Consider the following 15,939-nt stretch of genomic DNA (forward strand, 5'->3'; position numbering starts at 1 on the left):
AATTACTCTATTAAGACTGGGCTCCAGTTTTCCATGACACAATTTTAAATAACAGAATTGGCTGAGGAGATTCTCCAAAACTCATCCACCCATCTTCCTAAGAACTGTAAGATACTATCATACAGAGACTTTAAAAAAATAGAAGGAATCGGTATACCCAACCTAACCTATACTTAAATTTCATTGACTGTCCCATATTTTCATCTAGTAACATTCTCAACACATATGACTCAACAGTCTGTGGTACAGGTGAATAAGCAGTGAAGTATAACAGAAATCCAAAAGTAGAATATTAGATTCATCACTTATTGTGTTGACTTCAGGCAAGTTACTTAAGTTCTATGAATTTCAGTTTACTCATCTATAAAAATGAATGAAAATGAATCACAGGGTATTTGAGAAGATTAAATAATATGTGTGAAAGTGCTTTGCAACCTATAAACTGATATAAAAATGAGATGTTATTATGGTAAGATTTTTCTTCCAAACCTCTAAACTGATGATTTGGTCCCTCAAGTGTCCTCTCATTTTATTTCCCTCAATTAGTTGATAATCCTTTCTGCACATGTAGCAAGCATCTAACTGAAATTTTATCCAGCCCTTGTATCCTTCAGAAGGACTACACCAGTATGCTCAAATTGCTTACCATAAGGAACTGGTCTCCCACCATGAGGAGACTAGCCCAGCTTAATTAAATCTGAATAACCCTGATAATATCAGCAATACAAAAGTGTCAGAATTGTATAATTCTAGTCCCCCCATGACTATAAGGGATGCCTAGCACCTGATATCAGTTGCTATCTAATATATGTAACAAGGACTTACTTCTCTCAAACCAGAGGAAACTTCTTGATAACAAAGGCTAAGATACTATAATGTGTACCTTTCCCTCTTATGTTTAGAATCAGTTACACCCTTCCAAAGTCTCTTTTTTTCCTTCCCATGCATTACGTGACATTTTAATTTCAGGAGGTTTATATATTGGATTTCACAGTGACTTGGTCCCAGAATTCCCCTGGAAAAACTACTTCCCTATGGGCTATTTCTTAGGAACTGAAGAGAAAAATCATAATGAATTTAAATAAAATTAAGAGATAATCTGTAGGAAATTTGTAGAGGGAATATTTCTTACATGTCTAACTAAGGGGGAACATTAGTAATTATTTAAAAATCAAACATTTATTTCCATCCTTGAGACTTTTTTTTTCCAGGCAGCCTCTAGAGCCAGAGTAGGCTCAGAGACTCCTGAGAATAATATTTTTGACTGGGGTAAATATGATCAATCGCTTTCCTTAAAGGACATACATGTAATTGGAATGGTGAAATTACAGTGACATAAGGTCGAGTCATTGAAAATCTCAATTTTTAGCACTTTATGAGGTTTAAAACTAAATATAGGACTCTCCTTGCATTGTCTTTTGCATAAGACTTTCCTTCTCACAATGTAGGCAACAGATTAAACTGGCTAAAGCTGGTCTTAAAATCTTGGAGCCTGGAAATGAGAGATGACTGGGCTCTATTAAAGTGCTACTAGTAAAATCAAATGGGTAGGAATTATCTAATAACTTAAACTTGTAATCCTAACTAGCATCAGGAAGACCAGTGGTCTGATCACTTCTCCTTTTTGATGTAAATTTTTTCTTGCTGCCTATATGACATGGTTTTACCTTGATCAAACCACTGAAGACTTCGAAGAGGCTCAAACAGTTGGCCAATATTACCAGATACAATATTATCAGCTACATTAGTGTGTTCTAAAAATGTTACATCTTGTAGACAATACCAACATTTAACAAGAAAACACTAAATAAACTTAAGCAACAGATCACACTGGTTCCACTTGCATGTCCACTTTGAAGCTAATTCATCTAAAAAACATCAAAATGGCATAGTTCTAACTCAGGATGAGATGTTTTAAGGAAGTTCCTGAGGGAGCCATCTTGAAGAGTTTATGACTGAGAGGATCAATAGCTAAGATTTGTTCTTAAGAATGGTTAGGTATAACTAGTCATTACTACATTAAAAGGAGAGGAAATCTGGTATCTCTAAATACTTAAGAGGTGAGATTCGGTACCAAAACATGGCATGAAGTAAGATTCAACAGTTATCTTCTGAGGCAGGAATATGTAAAATAGTAACACACATTAAAAAAAAAAAAGTTTGGCAAAATAACAAAAATTATGTGAACTAATATGCTTATAAAATAAATATTTACTTTTCCAACTTACCTGTGGTAAGGATTCTAATAAACCTATAGATCCAACACCAGAATGGGGAACATGATTCTGAAGTGTCATAGGATGAAAACTTTGTGATTGAGAATAAAGTCTTACTCTTGACTTGAAAGCTTCAAGTTCATTTTTGAATGCTTCAAAATAACCTTCTTCCTCTGCCTAGAAAAAACAAACAAACAAAAAACAAAGACTGTGTTCTTCAAGATTTCTAGACATAGTAAATTCCAGAAAGCATATAACAGGTTTGAAGTGGAGGAAGTAATGACAAGGTGAATAGTCTAAATACAGAAACCACCATGATCCCTGTCACATTTGTGAAAACTACCTGATTTATAGGAACATTAATAATTGGTTTGCTCCATTTCCTTCTGCTTCAGCAAAATAAGCTAATAAAAAAAAAAACCCTCCCTATACATACGCACACAACTAAAAGAAAAGAAGGTTTTCTCTGTATTTTCCTTGATTTATCTGGCTCCTTAACAGGATCCAAAATAGTCCTCATTTAATCTGTCAAATTCATTCTGTCTTCCTCCCACTACCAAACAATCAAGGGATATTCTTAAAACCTTTTAATCCTCCAACAATTAATGAAGGTGCACTATTACCTGTTCCTAGTAATTTTCTAACTCTATATTCCCTACTTGTAAGAGCTATGAAAACCAAATAGAATTCAACAGTCAACATCATTATGGAACTATCTTCTTGTTCTAGTTAAGCAAGTACCTTCTTTTCAATATTAGAGAAAGAAAAAGTATGATAACTTAGGTCGAGGGAGTGGAACTCTTAGGCAACTCTCTATTGGCAGCTGCCTCTGTTTATGTTTCTTCTGAATATAGAGAAATGATACAGAGATTTATCCTACCAATAGAATGCAGGCTTTAAGTTCAAGTAGCAGGAGAGATCTTGTCAAATGGATTTTAGGTTGTGTAATCAGGTTAAAACCTGTGGATTACTTATCAGCATCAGCATCTATTGAAATAACACAGAGAATGTTCTGTGCTGCCATCCTATCTTCTTGTAAATTTAGGAAGAACTTCCTTAATTACATTTTAGCACCTCGCTTTATAAGAACTTGTGTGGACACAGAGTATGTCATATCCAAAAGTATTCTTTCTGAAAATTGAGAGGCACAATTGCTGGCCTCACTGCATGCTTAAGGTTTAGGGATTTAGATACAGTGATGACAGATTTTGTATTATTAAGTAATGTGTAGGCCACTTGCTTAATTTCTTTATGCCAATTTCTTCACCCATAAGATAGCAATAGTAATCCTCATAAAATATTATATGAATTTAATGAGTTAATCCATGTAAAGTGCTTAGAATAGTCCCTGGAACAAAGTAAGCATACCATGAAAGTGATTATTTCATAATTTTAAAAAAAGTATTATTAAGAATACAATGTTAAGATTGAAGACCAGTGCCTTTCAGTTTTACTTTGTTAAAGTAAATGTCAAACAATATATATGATTTGGCCATGTTCCATTATTTTATTAAACACTAGTTTAAACACATCCATTAATGTAAGATGAAAAGGAAATTACGTTTTTAACTACTCCTAAGTGTCAAGTAAAAATTCAGAAGAGACGAAGTGTGGTGGCTCATGCCTGTACATTTTGGAAGGTTAAGGCAGGAGGACAGCTTGAGCCCAGAAATTCGAGACCAGCCTGGGCAATACAGTGAGACCATGTCTCTACAAAAAATTAGCTGGGGATGGTGGCATGTGCCTGTAGTCCCAGCTACCTGGGAATCTGAGGCAGGAGGACTGCTTGAGCCCAGGCGTTCAAGGCTGCAGTGAGCAATGATTGCACCACTGCACTCTAGCCTGAGTGACAGAGCAGGACCTTGTCTCTAAAAACAAACAAAAGTTTAGACTAGTCACCAGAAGCAGCCTAGCTAAAATACCAAGTCAAGTATTTGCTATTAAAGTTCAACTGTTTCAGGAAAACTTCGTGTTTCGGTTGCATTTCAGAAGAGTTTAGGGTATTTAAGTTAGGACTACTGCCACACTGACAGTTTTTTTTTAATATACAAATAATAATTTTATGTTTATAAAAGGAAATGTTCATTGTAGTACATGAAAAAGAAAATGGAAATTATTTATAATTCCACCACACAAGTATAACCAAAGTTAAACTTTTGGTATATTTCCTTTTAACTTCTAATTGTGTATGTTCAAATATATCCTATGTGCAGAAAAGCATGTAAAAGACATACACACAGTTTATTCAGCAACACCCCCACTATGTGCCCGTAGAAATTAGGAAATAGATCATTACTAGTATCCTAGAAACCAGTTCCCAAGAGCATTTCCCCTCCCTCCCTGAGGTTATCATTATTGTAACTTTTGTCTTCTTAATCATTCCTTTACTTTAGTTTTACTGCTTATATATGCATCCTTCAACAATATATTATTTAGTTCTGCCTGTTATTAAAAAAATACTTTATAAAAAAATACAAAATAAGAACGTTGATACTAGATATATCCATTTAATATCTATCTAAACAGATACATCACTCTGTGGTTTGTTTGATTCACTCTCTTGTTTTCCATCCATGCTGATGTTGGCTAGTATTTTACCGAATGAATATACAGGTTGCATATCTGAAATGCTTGGCACCAGAAGTTTTTCAGATTGTGAATTTTTTCAGATCTGGGAATATCTGCATTATATCTACCAGCTGAACATCTCTAAATTGAAAACACAAAATCTGTGAGTATTTCCTTTGAGTGTCATGTCAATGCTCAAAAAGTTTCGGATTTTGGAGCATTTTGGATTTTGGATTAGGAATACTCAACCTATACCACAATTTATTCATTGTTCCCAGGTTTTTGCTATTATGAACAATCTACTATAACCATTACGGCAATCTAGTACATATGTGTAAGAGTTTCTCTAGAGCAGCAGTTCTCTTTACGTCTTGAAAATTACTGAGGACCCTAAAGAGCTTCTGTTTATGTAAGTTATAGCTGTCAGTATTTACTGTTAGAAATGAAAACTGAGGAATTTTAAAAACATTAACTAAAAATAACAATGACAAACTCATTACACTACCATTAATAACATTTTAATTTTTAAAAAAATTGTTTTCCAAAACAAAAAAATTTAGTGAGAAGAGAGCTGCTTTTTCTTTTTCCTTCAATTTTTCTAAATCTAATGTCTGGCTTTACAGAAGATGGCTAGATTCTCATATTTGTACTTCCGCATTAATCTCTATTATACACTACTGAGAGAATGAAAATGAAAATTAAAAATAACATCTTGATATTATTATGAAAATAGCTTGGACAGAGAACCTCCTGAAAAGGTCATGAAGCCCCTCGGGGTTCTTGGACCACACCTTGAGAATCTACTCTCTAGGGTGTATATACCTAGGAGAATTTCTGGATGTTAAGGCAGGCACTTGTTCAACTTTACTAGGAAATTTTGTAAAGTGGTTGTTCCAATTTATACTTCCACTAGCAGTGAATGCAAATCCTCATTGCTCTACTTCTTGGGCAGCTTTTAAATTACTGCAAATCTTGTGAGTGTGAAAGGGTACTTAATCTTTCTAGACATCTATTTTTCCTCAACATGGCCAACATCATCTAATATGTACTGCTTCCTGTGAATTTATAGCATAAGCATGTCTTCAGCTCACTACAAATGTTCCATAAATATAATTTTAAAGGGTACATAATATTCTATGTACCATGGGTATTTTTAACTATTCCCTTAATTGCTGAATTTTTAGGTTGCTTCCTATTTTTTCTTTATAAAAGTCTGATTTCTCATTAAACTGCTGAGTTCTACACATGAAGAATCCTGTATCTATTTTGCTCAATAATGCATCCTGAGCATCTGAAACAGCTGTGCTTTGCATTAGGCACTCAACATTTACTGAATGAATTAATGACAGAACACAAGTTTCCTGAATATACACATTCATTTAAATGGGTCTCAATTTCATATACATGCTGTAGTACAGCCTCTTATATAGCTCTTTTAAGTTTAAATTAGCAAGAAATTAGCAATATAAATTTTCTTTTCACAAGAAAATCTACAGAATTTAGCCTGTGGCATCCTGCTTGGATGCCTTCTATTGATATGAATAGAACAAAGAGGTCTCAGCTGGGACCAAATCTTCCCATTTATCATATCAAATAATTACTTACTTTGGCTTTCTGGAAAAATAAACGAAAACACCCTCTTGGATCCACATTACAGTTTTTGGCCATTTCCATAATAAACTGCATTACAACAGCTTGATGTGCTATTTGTTCCATTAAAGCCCCTTTCTGAAAAAGATTTAAATGATATGAGAAACAAATATATAAATATATTTAATTGGCATACTGATTCAAATTTTGCATTTTTAGAATATTTCTGATTTTACTCTCTTTAGTTATAAGTCAAATACTTTACAAACATATAAAGAGTATATCTTAGTTTATTATTATTATTATTATTTGTATGTGGACCAGAATAACTAAAGGAAGACCATGCTCTGAACTTGATTTAATACCATGATTACTGTCTGGATTTTTAAAATACGACTTTCAAATTAGTTTGAAAAGGATTATAGCAATATGAAAATAAGAGAGATGGGGGTGGAGTGGGAGAGAAAGCATAGTGGAAAAGTTTCTGTATGCTAACTGAAACAACAACAACAACAACAAAATCCCACATTAAACTCAAGGAGATCTGAAAGAAAAAAATGGTAATTTCATCTAATGACCTTCCTGCTTTCTTTTAAAGGACTTAATGTAGAAAAGAAAACAAAACAAAACATCAATAAAGTATGAAATCAGATTTCCACTAAGGTTCCCAGAAACTCAAGGTTCACATAATAATACCTTCTCAGCTTCTAGGTGAAAACACCATAAAATAAGATATTTAGCAGTTTCTTCACATACAAGGTATGGATGGTCAGACAAAAATCTCTGACTATCATCCCATCGACTCAACATACCTGTAAAAAAAAGAATTGAACCATAAGTGTTAAATATTTTCCTTCTTCCTATAAGGGAAGAAATACCAACAATTCTTAATTCATTAATCTCTTAATAGTATTTTAAAATGATTCTCTTTAAAGACAATTCATATTACCAGAGCAACAGACTATGGTAAAAGAGCAAGTGAGGGACAATACTCTTTAAAGCAATACTTAGTAGACTGGAAAAAGCTCCTAAAATTCACAGAAAGTTTTATTTCAGATAATTAATCAGGCCAGAGTTCACTATTAAAAAGTCCTGCATCCACGAATGCCCGCAGTCTTGGGCAAATTGAGAGTTAGTTATGTAAGCCATTTACTCATGATGTCTTTTATAAACAAAGTCTTTTAAAAATTAGTTAAGCGTATTTGAAAATGGTTGTCATTTTGTTTCAAGATGTCAAAGAAATCCAAATACTATTTAAGTTATATCTACACTTTTATCTAAATTAGTAGGAAATTTGGTCAAAGTCAATACCACCAAGAAATCACGGAACCAGCAAAGTGTTGACTTTTTAATGTTGTCTCTACTAAAAACAGAAAAATTAGCTGGGCATGGTGGCAGGCGCCTATAATCCAGTTACTTGGAAGGCTGAGGCACAAGGATTGCTTAAAACCAGGAAGCGGAGGTTGCAGCGAGTCGAGATTGCACCACTGCACTCCAGCCTGGGCGACAGAGCGAGAGACTCTGTCTCAAAGGAGGTAAGCCGGACATGGTGGCACATGCTTGTAATCTCAGCACTTTTGGAGTCTGAGGCCAGAGGAATGGTGGAGTCCAGGAGTTGCAGGCCAACCTCAGCAACATAGTAAGACCCTGTCTCTACAGAAAAAGTTTAAAAATTAGCTGGGCATGGCAGTGTGCATCTGCAGTCCCAGCTACTTGGGAGGCTGAGGGGGCAGGATCACTTGGGAGCCTAGGAGCTGGAGGCTGCAGAAGGTATGATGGAACCACTGTGCTCCAGCTTGGGCAATACAGTGAGACCCCATCTCTTAAAAGGACTTAAAAAAAAAAAAAGGATAAAGACTGTAGCATTTTCTCATAGAGTATTCTAAGCTTTATAAAGTTATTTCCCCAATGCTTTGCATATAATGATTAGGTCACTTGAAGTTCTGAGAAACAGAATGATTATGGAAGTTACTTAAAACTACTTTTTAAAGTATAAAGAATATTGCCAGGCATGGTGTAATCCCCACTATTTGGGAGGCTGAGGTGAGAGGACAACTTGAGCCCAGATGTTGGAGGCTGCAGTGAGCTATGACCTCACCACTGCACTTCAGCCTGGGTGACAGAGCAAAACCCTACCTTTTAAAAAAGTCTAATGATTCCTGGGACTCAGATTTAAAGAAAGCACAATCCTTATTTCTTACACTTGAACCCATAAAGTAAATCCTATGAAGCAGTTTTGCCTTAGCTTTCTTACACTTCTGGAGAGGTAATATTTTCAACTCTATCTACCATCCACGATAAAGCATTGCTCCTCTTGTTTACTTCTTCATGGCAGCATTGTGATTCACTGAAATAACAAAAGCCTTATCCATTCTGATTTATTTTGCAGGAAGGATAACATGAAAGGGTTCCTGACACTTGGAGCCATGGGGAAAGGTATCACTAAATGTTAATTTGTTTTTTCTTTTTGTTGAGACAGGGTCTCACTCTGTTGCCCAGGCTAGAGTGCAGTGACACGATCTCAGCTCACTGCAACCTCTGCCTCCCAGGTTCAAGCGATTCTCCTGCCTCAGCCTCCTGAGAAGCTGAGATTACAGGTGTGTGCTACCACACCCAGTTAATTTTTGTACTTTTAGTAGAGACAAGGTTTCACCATGTTGGTCAGGCTGGTCTCAAACCCCTAACCTCATGATCCACCCGCCTCAGTCTCCCAAAGTGCTGAGATTACAGGCGTGAGCCACCACTTCCGGTCAAATGTTAGTATTTTTTAACTACCTATTTAATACCTGAGACAAATTAACACTTGACATTGAAAATACATTTTTTTTAAATCTGAGAAATACTATCACTTGATTTCAAAAATGCACATTGAATTAGTATGAAATTGATAAGTTCAGTTACAGGTAGTTGATACAGACCTTTGTGGAAACAGTGTGGAATTTTATGAACAAAACAAAGACAGGTGGGGTGCAGTAGCTCACACCTGTAATCCCAGTGCTTTGGCAGGCTGAGGCAGGAGAATCACCTGAGCACAGGAGTTTTATGTCAGTCTAGGCAACAAAATGAGACCTTATCTCTACACAAAAAGATAATTAGCCAGGCGTGGCCTAGTACACCTGTAGTCCCAGCTGCTTGGGAGGCTGGGGCAGGAGGATTGCTTCAGCCTAGGAAATTGAGGCTGAAGTAGCTATGATCTTGTAACTGTAATCCAGCCTGGTGACAGAAAAAGACTCTGTCTCAAAAAATAAACACATAAAGAGAATCAACAACTCAGTGGAACAGCATATACCTCAAATTACTGACATTATTTTGGAATTTGTAAACAAACTTGTATACAAATGGAGAGTAACAACTTAAAAGATGGTGGCTGAGAACACAGACTAGAGCTAAATGGCCCAGGTTCAAATATTGGCCTCACCATTTTACTATTGTGGGCAAGTCCCTTTATAGGCCTCCATTTCCTCAGCTGTAAAATAGGGCTGAAAACAGTACCTAACTCAGGATTTTTGTGACAATTAAATGCTATTAATTCATATAAAGCCCTTAGAACAGGGCCTGAGACATAGTAAATACTCGATAAATAATAAACACCCATTAAAAATGTTTATTTAGCTAATCCTTTGGTTAAGGATAATACAGTCATTTTAAACTAGCCAAACAATTTATCTGAATGCTTGGAAAACCTCATTTTGACAAGTTTAGATATTTTAATCATATGCTTTAACCTATGTATTTCCCTAGTGAACATCTAAATCTCAATCCATCATCAACCTTCATATGCCATCTGATTCCTAAAATGGTCCTGAAATACACATGTCCTTATTACTGATTTCCGTTTCCTCTTTCATTATACTTATAGAATTATTATTATTAATTTATTTATTTGTTTATCTTGAGAGACAGGGTATTCCTCTATTGCCTAGGCTGGAGTACACTGGTGCAATCACAACTCATTGCAGCCTAACCTCCCGGGCTCAAGAGATCCTCCCACCTCAGCCTCTGCAGTAGCTGAGACTACAGGTATAAGCCACCACACTCAACTAATTTTTTTTTTTTTTGTAGAGATGAGGTTTCACTGTGTTGCCCAGGCTGGTCTTGAACCCCTGGGCTCAAGTGATCCTCCAGTCTGTTTCTCAAAGTGCTGGGATTACAGGCATGACCACCATACCAGACTTAGAACGATACATTTTAACAAACTGCACTAATTCATTTTAATTTCCATGTGTACTAAAAATCTCCCAGCTAGTTTGTGAATTACTTGAGGAAAGCTGTATGATCATTTCCCATATTCCTAAACTCCAGATCTCCTATATTTCCAATCATCTACCACCATATGCATTTCTACCGATATGCCTGCACATAAATCCATCTTACTTGAAACCAAACCTATACTTGTCTCTCTGCCATCCTACAGTGCTTCCTAGGCTCCATGTTACCAAATCAAGCGTTCTAGAAATTCCTCTGACATTTCCATTTCTCCCACATCAAATTGATCACCAAGTCCTGTGGTTATACTACTATGATCAGTTAATATGGTGAATCACATTAATGAGTTTTCTAACATTAAGCCATTTTGAATTCTTAGGATAAACTCTTTGAAAATTTTTTTTCGCATTATAAAAATAAAGTTAGTTTATCGTGAAGAATTTTTAAAATCCAGAAAATAAAAGTTATCTGTAATTCTACCACAAGACATTATTGTTGGCCGGGCGCGGTGGCTCAAGCCTGTAATCCCAGCACTTTGGGAGGCCGAGACGGGCGGATCACGAGGTCAGGAGATCGAGACCATCCTGGCTAACACAATGAAACCCCGTCTCCACTAAAAATACAAAAAAATTAGCCGGGCGTGGTGGCGGCGCCTGTAGTCCCAGCTACTCGGGAGGCTGAGGCAGGAGAATGGCGGGAACCCGGGAGGCGGAGCTTGCAGTGAGCCGAGATCGCGCCACTGCACTCCAGCCTGGGTGACAGAGCGAGACTCTGCCTCAAAAAAAAAAAAAAAAAAAAAAAAAAAAAGACATTATTGTTAACATTTTGATGTATTTCCTTCCAGGCATATTTTTGAATGACTTTTTAAAAAAACAAAATTAAGGCCTGGCGTGGTGGCTCACACCTGTAATCCCAGCACTTTGAGAGGCCAAGGCAGGCGGATCATCTGAGGTCAGGAGTTCAAGACCAGCCTGGCCAAAATGGTGAAACCCCAACTCTACTAAAAATACAAAAATTAGCCAGCGTGGTGGCAGGTGCCTGTAATCCCAGCTACTCGGGAGGCTGAGGCAGAAGAATTGCTTGAACACGGGAGGCGGAGGCTGCAGTGAACAGAGATCACACCACTGCACTCCAGCCCGGGGGACAAGAGCGAGATTTCCTCTCAAAAAAAAAAAAAAAAAATTAAAATCATATGCATTTTCTATTCATTTCACTTCATATGTAAGAATGCTTTATATCAAATGTTTTTCAAAAATAAGATATTGATTTTTTTAAAAGCAATAAACAATTACATTGAAGAGGTTGTAAATACTCATAATCAGTACAAATGAAAAAAATCCTATCATAGTATTTGCGCAAATGTTTATAGCTCTTGGTAAAATTTCCAGTGACAACATCCTACACAGATTAAAAAAAGCTGAATCACAGCTAACTTTGGCTAAAACTGAAGATGATGTGCTCTGAAAATTAGATGACTCAAAAAGCAGCTCTGATGATCATAAAGCCAGTGATGTCAAACATGCATATAACGGTTTGAATGTAACGGTTGTAAAATGTAAGAGATAAAAGGCTTTGTTTCTAAATTAATATTTTATATTTATAAAATGTGAATTACCTAAATTAATAAACTAAATACAAATGTAGAGGAAAAAATCAGATTTTAATGCTTTATACTATTCCATGATATACTGTACCATTTACTATTAGGTGGTAAATTCTACCTAATTGTAAGGGTAAAAGCAGCACAAGAAAGGTAGTCAATAAATTGTATAAGGGAAAAGCTAGGAAAAACTCTGAAGAATATAAGCACAAATAAGACCACAGAGAAGCACTGGTGGGAAGGCCCTATAGCCCTACACAGCCCCCACACACACCAGGCCGATGTCATCCAAGGGTCTGGAATGCAATCCAAGTCCAGAAAGCCTCCAACTGGAAGCTTTAATTACATCTCCTATTGCAGATGTGTTTAAAAGAGTATACCAGAAGCCATTATCCTAAGCAAACTCACATAGGAACAGAAAACCAAATACCACATGTTCTCACCTATGTGGGAGCTAAATGACGAGAATACATGCACACATACAGGAAAACAACGCACACTGCAGCTTACCGAAGGGCGGAGGGTGGGAGGATCAGGAAAAATAACTACTGGATACTAGGCTTAATACCTGGATGATGAAATAATCTGTACAACAAATCCCCAAGACACACGTTTACCTATGTAACAAGCCTGCACATCCTGCACATGTACCCCTGAACTTAAAACAAAAGTTAAACAACAACAAAAAACCAAAATAAAAGAGTATACCAATATAGTCATCATTTTGGTAAGCTTTCTTCTTTCATCACAATAAGCATACATCAGAAATCTTCCATCAAGCAGGTACAGCCACAAATTTTCACTGTCTTGTCTCACACTTCTATCAATTCAGTGCCATAATTCAGTCCACAGGGATTTTTATTATCTTATTCCCCATGACTACAAGTTGGTCCACTCTCCACTGATGGAACTTGGTAAAGCAGAAATTGCAGGTATTCCAGGTCCCTTATTAAGATTTCCAGAGTGGGAAATAAAACACGTGAAAATTTTGGGAGCCTACTACCTTAGTAACATTCCTGGGGATCCAACATGCTGTGGCAAGTAATATATCTCCTCTGAAGTTAGAGTCAATATGCATTTCCAGTAAAAAACAGGCACAATGTGACTCCGGGAATGGCTATTGGTCTGGTTGGGTGTGAATACAGCAAGGTTCTGGTATTTATTACAAGATAGTATATTGGAAGTTCATAACACATAATGGCAAAATGATTGCTTATTAATCACCTGTGGATGTTAAGTCAGTTTTTTTCCTCAACTATCTCATTATTTGCACAACAGTTTCATAAATTCAGGGGTCACGGTGGCACAGGTTTGTGATTATGCATAGATTTGACAGTGTAGACTTTCCCCATCAAGGATGTTCTAGTATCCTAATCCAGTTTAGCCACTGAACACCTAATTTGCCAGTAGCAAAAAACATCAAAATCTCACTATGGCACAATGCACTGCAGAGATGAGCCAGCCATCAAGTAGCAGGTTGATTACCTTGGCCCCACTTCATCTCAGAGGGACTGGTAATTCTCACTTGAACCAGCCCACTTTAGATGTGGAAGTGCCCTCCCTCCTTGCCATGCTTCTAATCAGTAATACATCTGTAGTCTTACTAAATGAATTATTCACCATACCACATTATTTTTTGACCCAGAAACTCATTTTACAGCAAAAGAAATGCAGACTGTAGGGTTCATGAAATTCACTGTTCTCATAACGAACATCACTACCCAGAAGCAGGTTTTATAAAACGCTGAAGATACATAGCACCAGATGGGTTACAACACTTTGTGATATTTGGATATTTTCCTACACAAAATTGCTTCTGAACAAGGCAGTCAGCTTACAGCAAAAGTGAAAGAACTGTTTCTCATTTACTAGGTTTCTCGTGGCTTCAAAGCAACCAACTTTCAGAGTGCCAGCTGGGTGAAAACACCTTGAGGAATGTTGTTTTACCAGATGCAGTACATGCTCTGAAAGAGCAATCAGTATGGTACTATTTTTCCTTCAACAGAAAAACATGGGCCTAGAAAGCAAGCACTGTAGGCGGGAGTGGCAATTCACATATCACAACTAAGATTCATGTGCAAATTTTTTGCCTTCTATCCTTATGACTCAAGGCTCTGCTCATTTCAAGATTTTACTATCTGTCCAAGGGAGGCCTGTGTATTCATTTTTTTTCTATTATAAATAATACACATTGATGATATGTAGAAAAACTTCGTCTTTATTTCTTCAGGTACTGTTCTTTTAGTTAAATACAGTCTTTTTTCTTTATTTAAAATGAAAAGTATGAGCAAAGTGAATGTTTTATGAATAAATTACATAAAAGGAAGGGAAAACATTGAAAGTAATATTTATTGTATTGACATAATTGAAGCATAAACGAAATTCAAAAAATTCTGAGTAAATAAACACCAATAGGAAAAAGATTTCAAAATGCCATTTAAAAAGTTCATGAATATATTACAAATAAAAACCTTGTTTACTAAATTAACATACTACTTGGAATTTTTTTTAAAAAGTTTTTACTTTGGAATTAAAAAAAAAGTTTTAAACCTTAACTCCTAACAGTTCCTAGTAGCATTTTCATGCCAGCGGTATCATGCTGCCTATAATTCTCAGAACACACCATGCTGTTTCCTAACTGCCCGTCTCATGCTGTTGCTGTTGGCTTGCCTCCCTTATACATGAAAAACTCTTATCTGTTCCTCAAAATCAAGCTCAGATGCTGGCTTCTCTGGGAAGCCTTCACTTGTATCAAACCCCCTCTTACCCTTTTTCCCCAATAGAAAAAGCCTATTTTTCAGTTCTTTATATATACATTTCTATTACTATATTTATCTGAGTAACAGTTCAAGGATCTGCCTGAATTATAAAGCATCATATCCAAAACCTGAAAAAAAATGAATAATCTTTTAATCATAAGATAATCAGATTCCAAAGAAGCAAAGAGGAGAAAGAAAAAAGCAAAGACTAGTTGGGAAATGGAAAGAGGCTATGGAATACATAAAGTTGTCTTAGAAGGTAGTACTATATAATAATACTTTTGCTTGTCTTTACCATTTGGTAGGCTCTGTCAATTAATTTTATTTATAACCAAAAAAAATTCTAAAACAAGATCTACACAGCTGTGCCAGAAGTAGCTACAAAATTGGAGTTTGCTACTTTTCTTTTTGGCTCTCTTTTTATAAGTCCGTTTTTTGCACATGTACATATGATACTAAACATTACAAAGAAGGAAACCCAAGTAGTAGACTTACCAAAATGTCTGATTTTTTGCTCATATTTTTGCATAAATGATTCTGATTTATCTTCATCCTCTGTGTCTTTTCTTTTATCTTGATTAATAAAACTCTAAGAAAAAATTTTAGAAATTTAAATCAGATTTTAAATTCTAATTGAATCTTCTTTCTCAGATACTGAATACCTAGCAATTCTTCCTGTAGACAATATTTGTGGTATAGTATCATACTGATATTACATGATTAAATTCATCTGTTAAACTATTTTTAAAAATTAAAATTTTCTTGTATGGGAGTCTTATTAATTTTGTTTAAAATGATATATGAGGCCGGGTGTGGGGGCTCACGCCTGTAATCCCAGCACTTTGGGAGGCCGAGGCGGGCGGATCACGAAGTCAGGAGTTGGAGATCAGCCTGGCCAACATACTGAAACCCCGTCTCTACTAAAAATACAAAAAATAGCTGGGCGTGGTGGCGGGTGCCTGTAATCCCAGCTACTCGGGAAGCTGAGGCAGGAGAATGG

The 15,939-nt window shown here is 36.1% G+C and overlaps 1 protein-coding gene and 1 long non-coding RNA gene across 3 annotated transcripts in view; one reads left to right on the forward strand and one right to left on the reverse strand.

Annotated features, from left to right (window-relative positions):
* CDC37L1 (cell division cycle 37 like 1, HSP90 cochaperone) overlaps window positions 1-15,939 on the reverse strand; it is a 28,377-nt gene that overhangs the window by 3,083 nt on the left and 9,355 nt on the right. The window contains exons 3-7 of one of the 2 annotated variants that reach the window (XM_065530597.2): window positions 15,435-15,528; window positions 7,071-7,186; window positions 6,390-6,512; window positions 2,229-2,393; window positions 300-361 (exon numbers count right to left, since the gene is read on the reverse strand). In XM_065530597.2, the coding sequence (XP_065386669.1) occupies window positions 329-361; window positions 2,229-2,393; window positions 6,390-6,512; window positions 7,071-7,186; window positions 15,435-15,528 (531 nt within the window). In that variant the 3' untranslated portion in view covers window positions 300-328. Of the gene's footprint in view, window positions 1-299; window positions 362-2,228; window positions 2,394-6,389; window positions 6,513-7,070; window positions 7,187-15,434; window positions 15,529-15,939 lie in introns of those variants that run through there. The other variant, XM_045373211.3, reaches the window with a different exon arrangement.
* On the forward strand, window positions 8,755-11,595 carry LOC141408664 (uncharacterized). Its single transcript, XR_012424735.1, has 2 exons — window positions 8,755-8,810; window positions 11,425-11,595. It is a non-coding gene; the product is annotated as an uncharacterized lncRNA (long non-coding RNA).

This window comes from Macaca fascicularis, chromosome 15, assembly GCF_037993035.2.
Source record: "Macaca fascicularis isolate 582-1 chromosome 15, T2T-MFA8v1.1".
In the NCBI taxonomy this organism is placed as follows: Eukaryota; Metazoa; Chordata; class Mammalia; order Primates; family Cercopithecidae; genus Macaca; species Macaca fascicularis.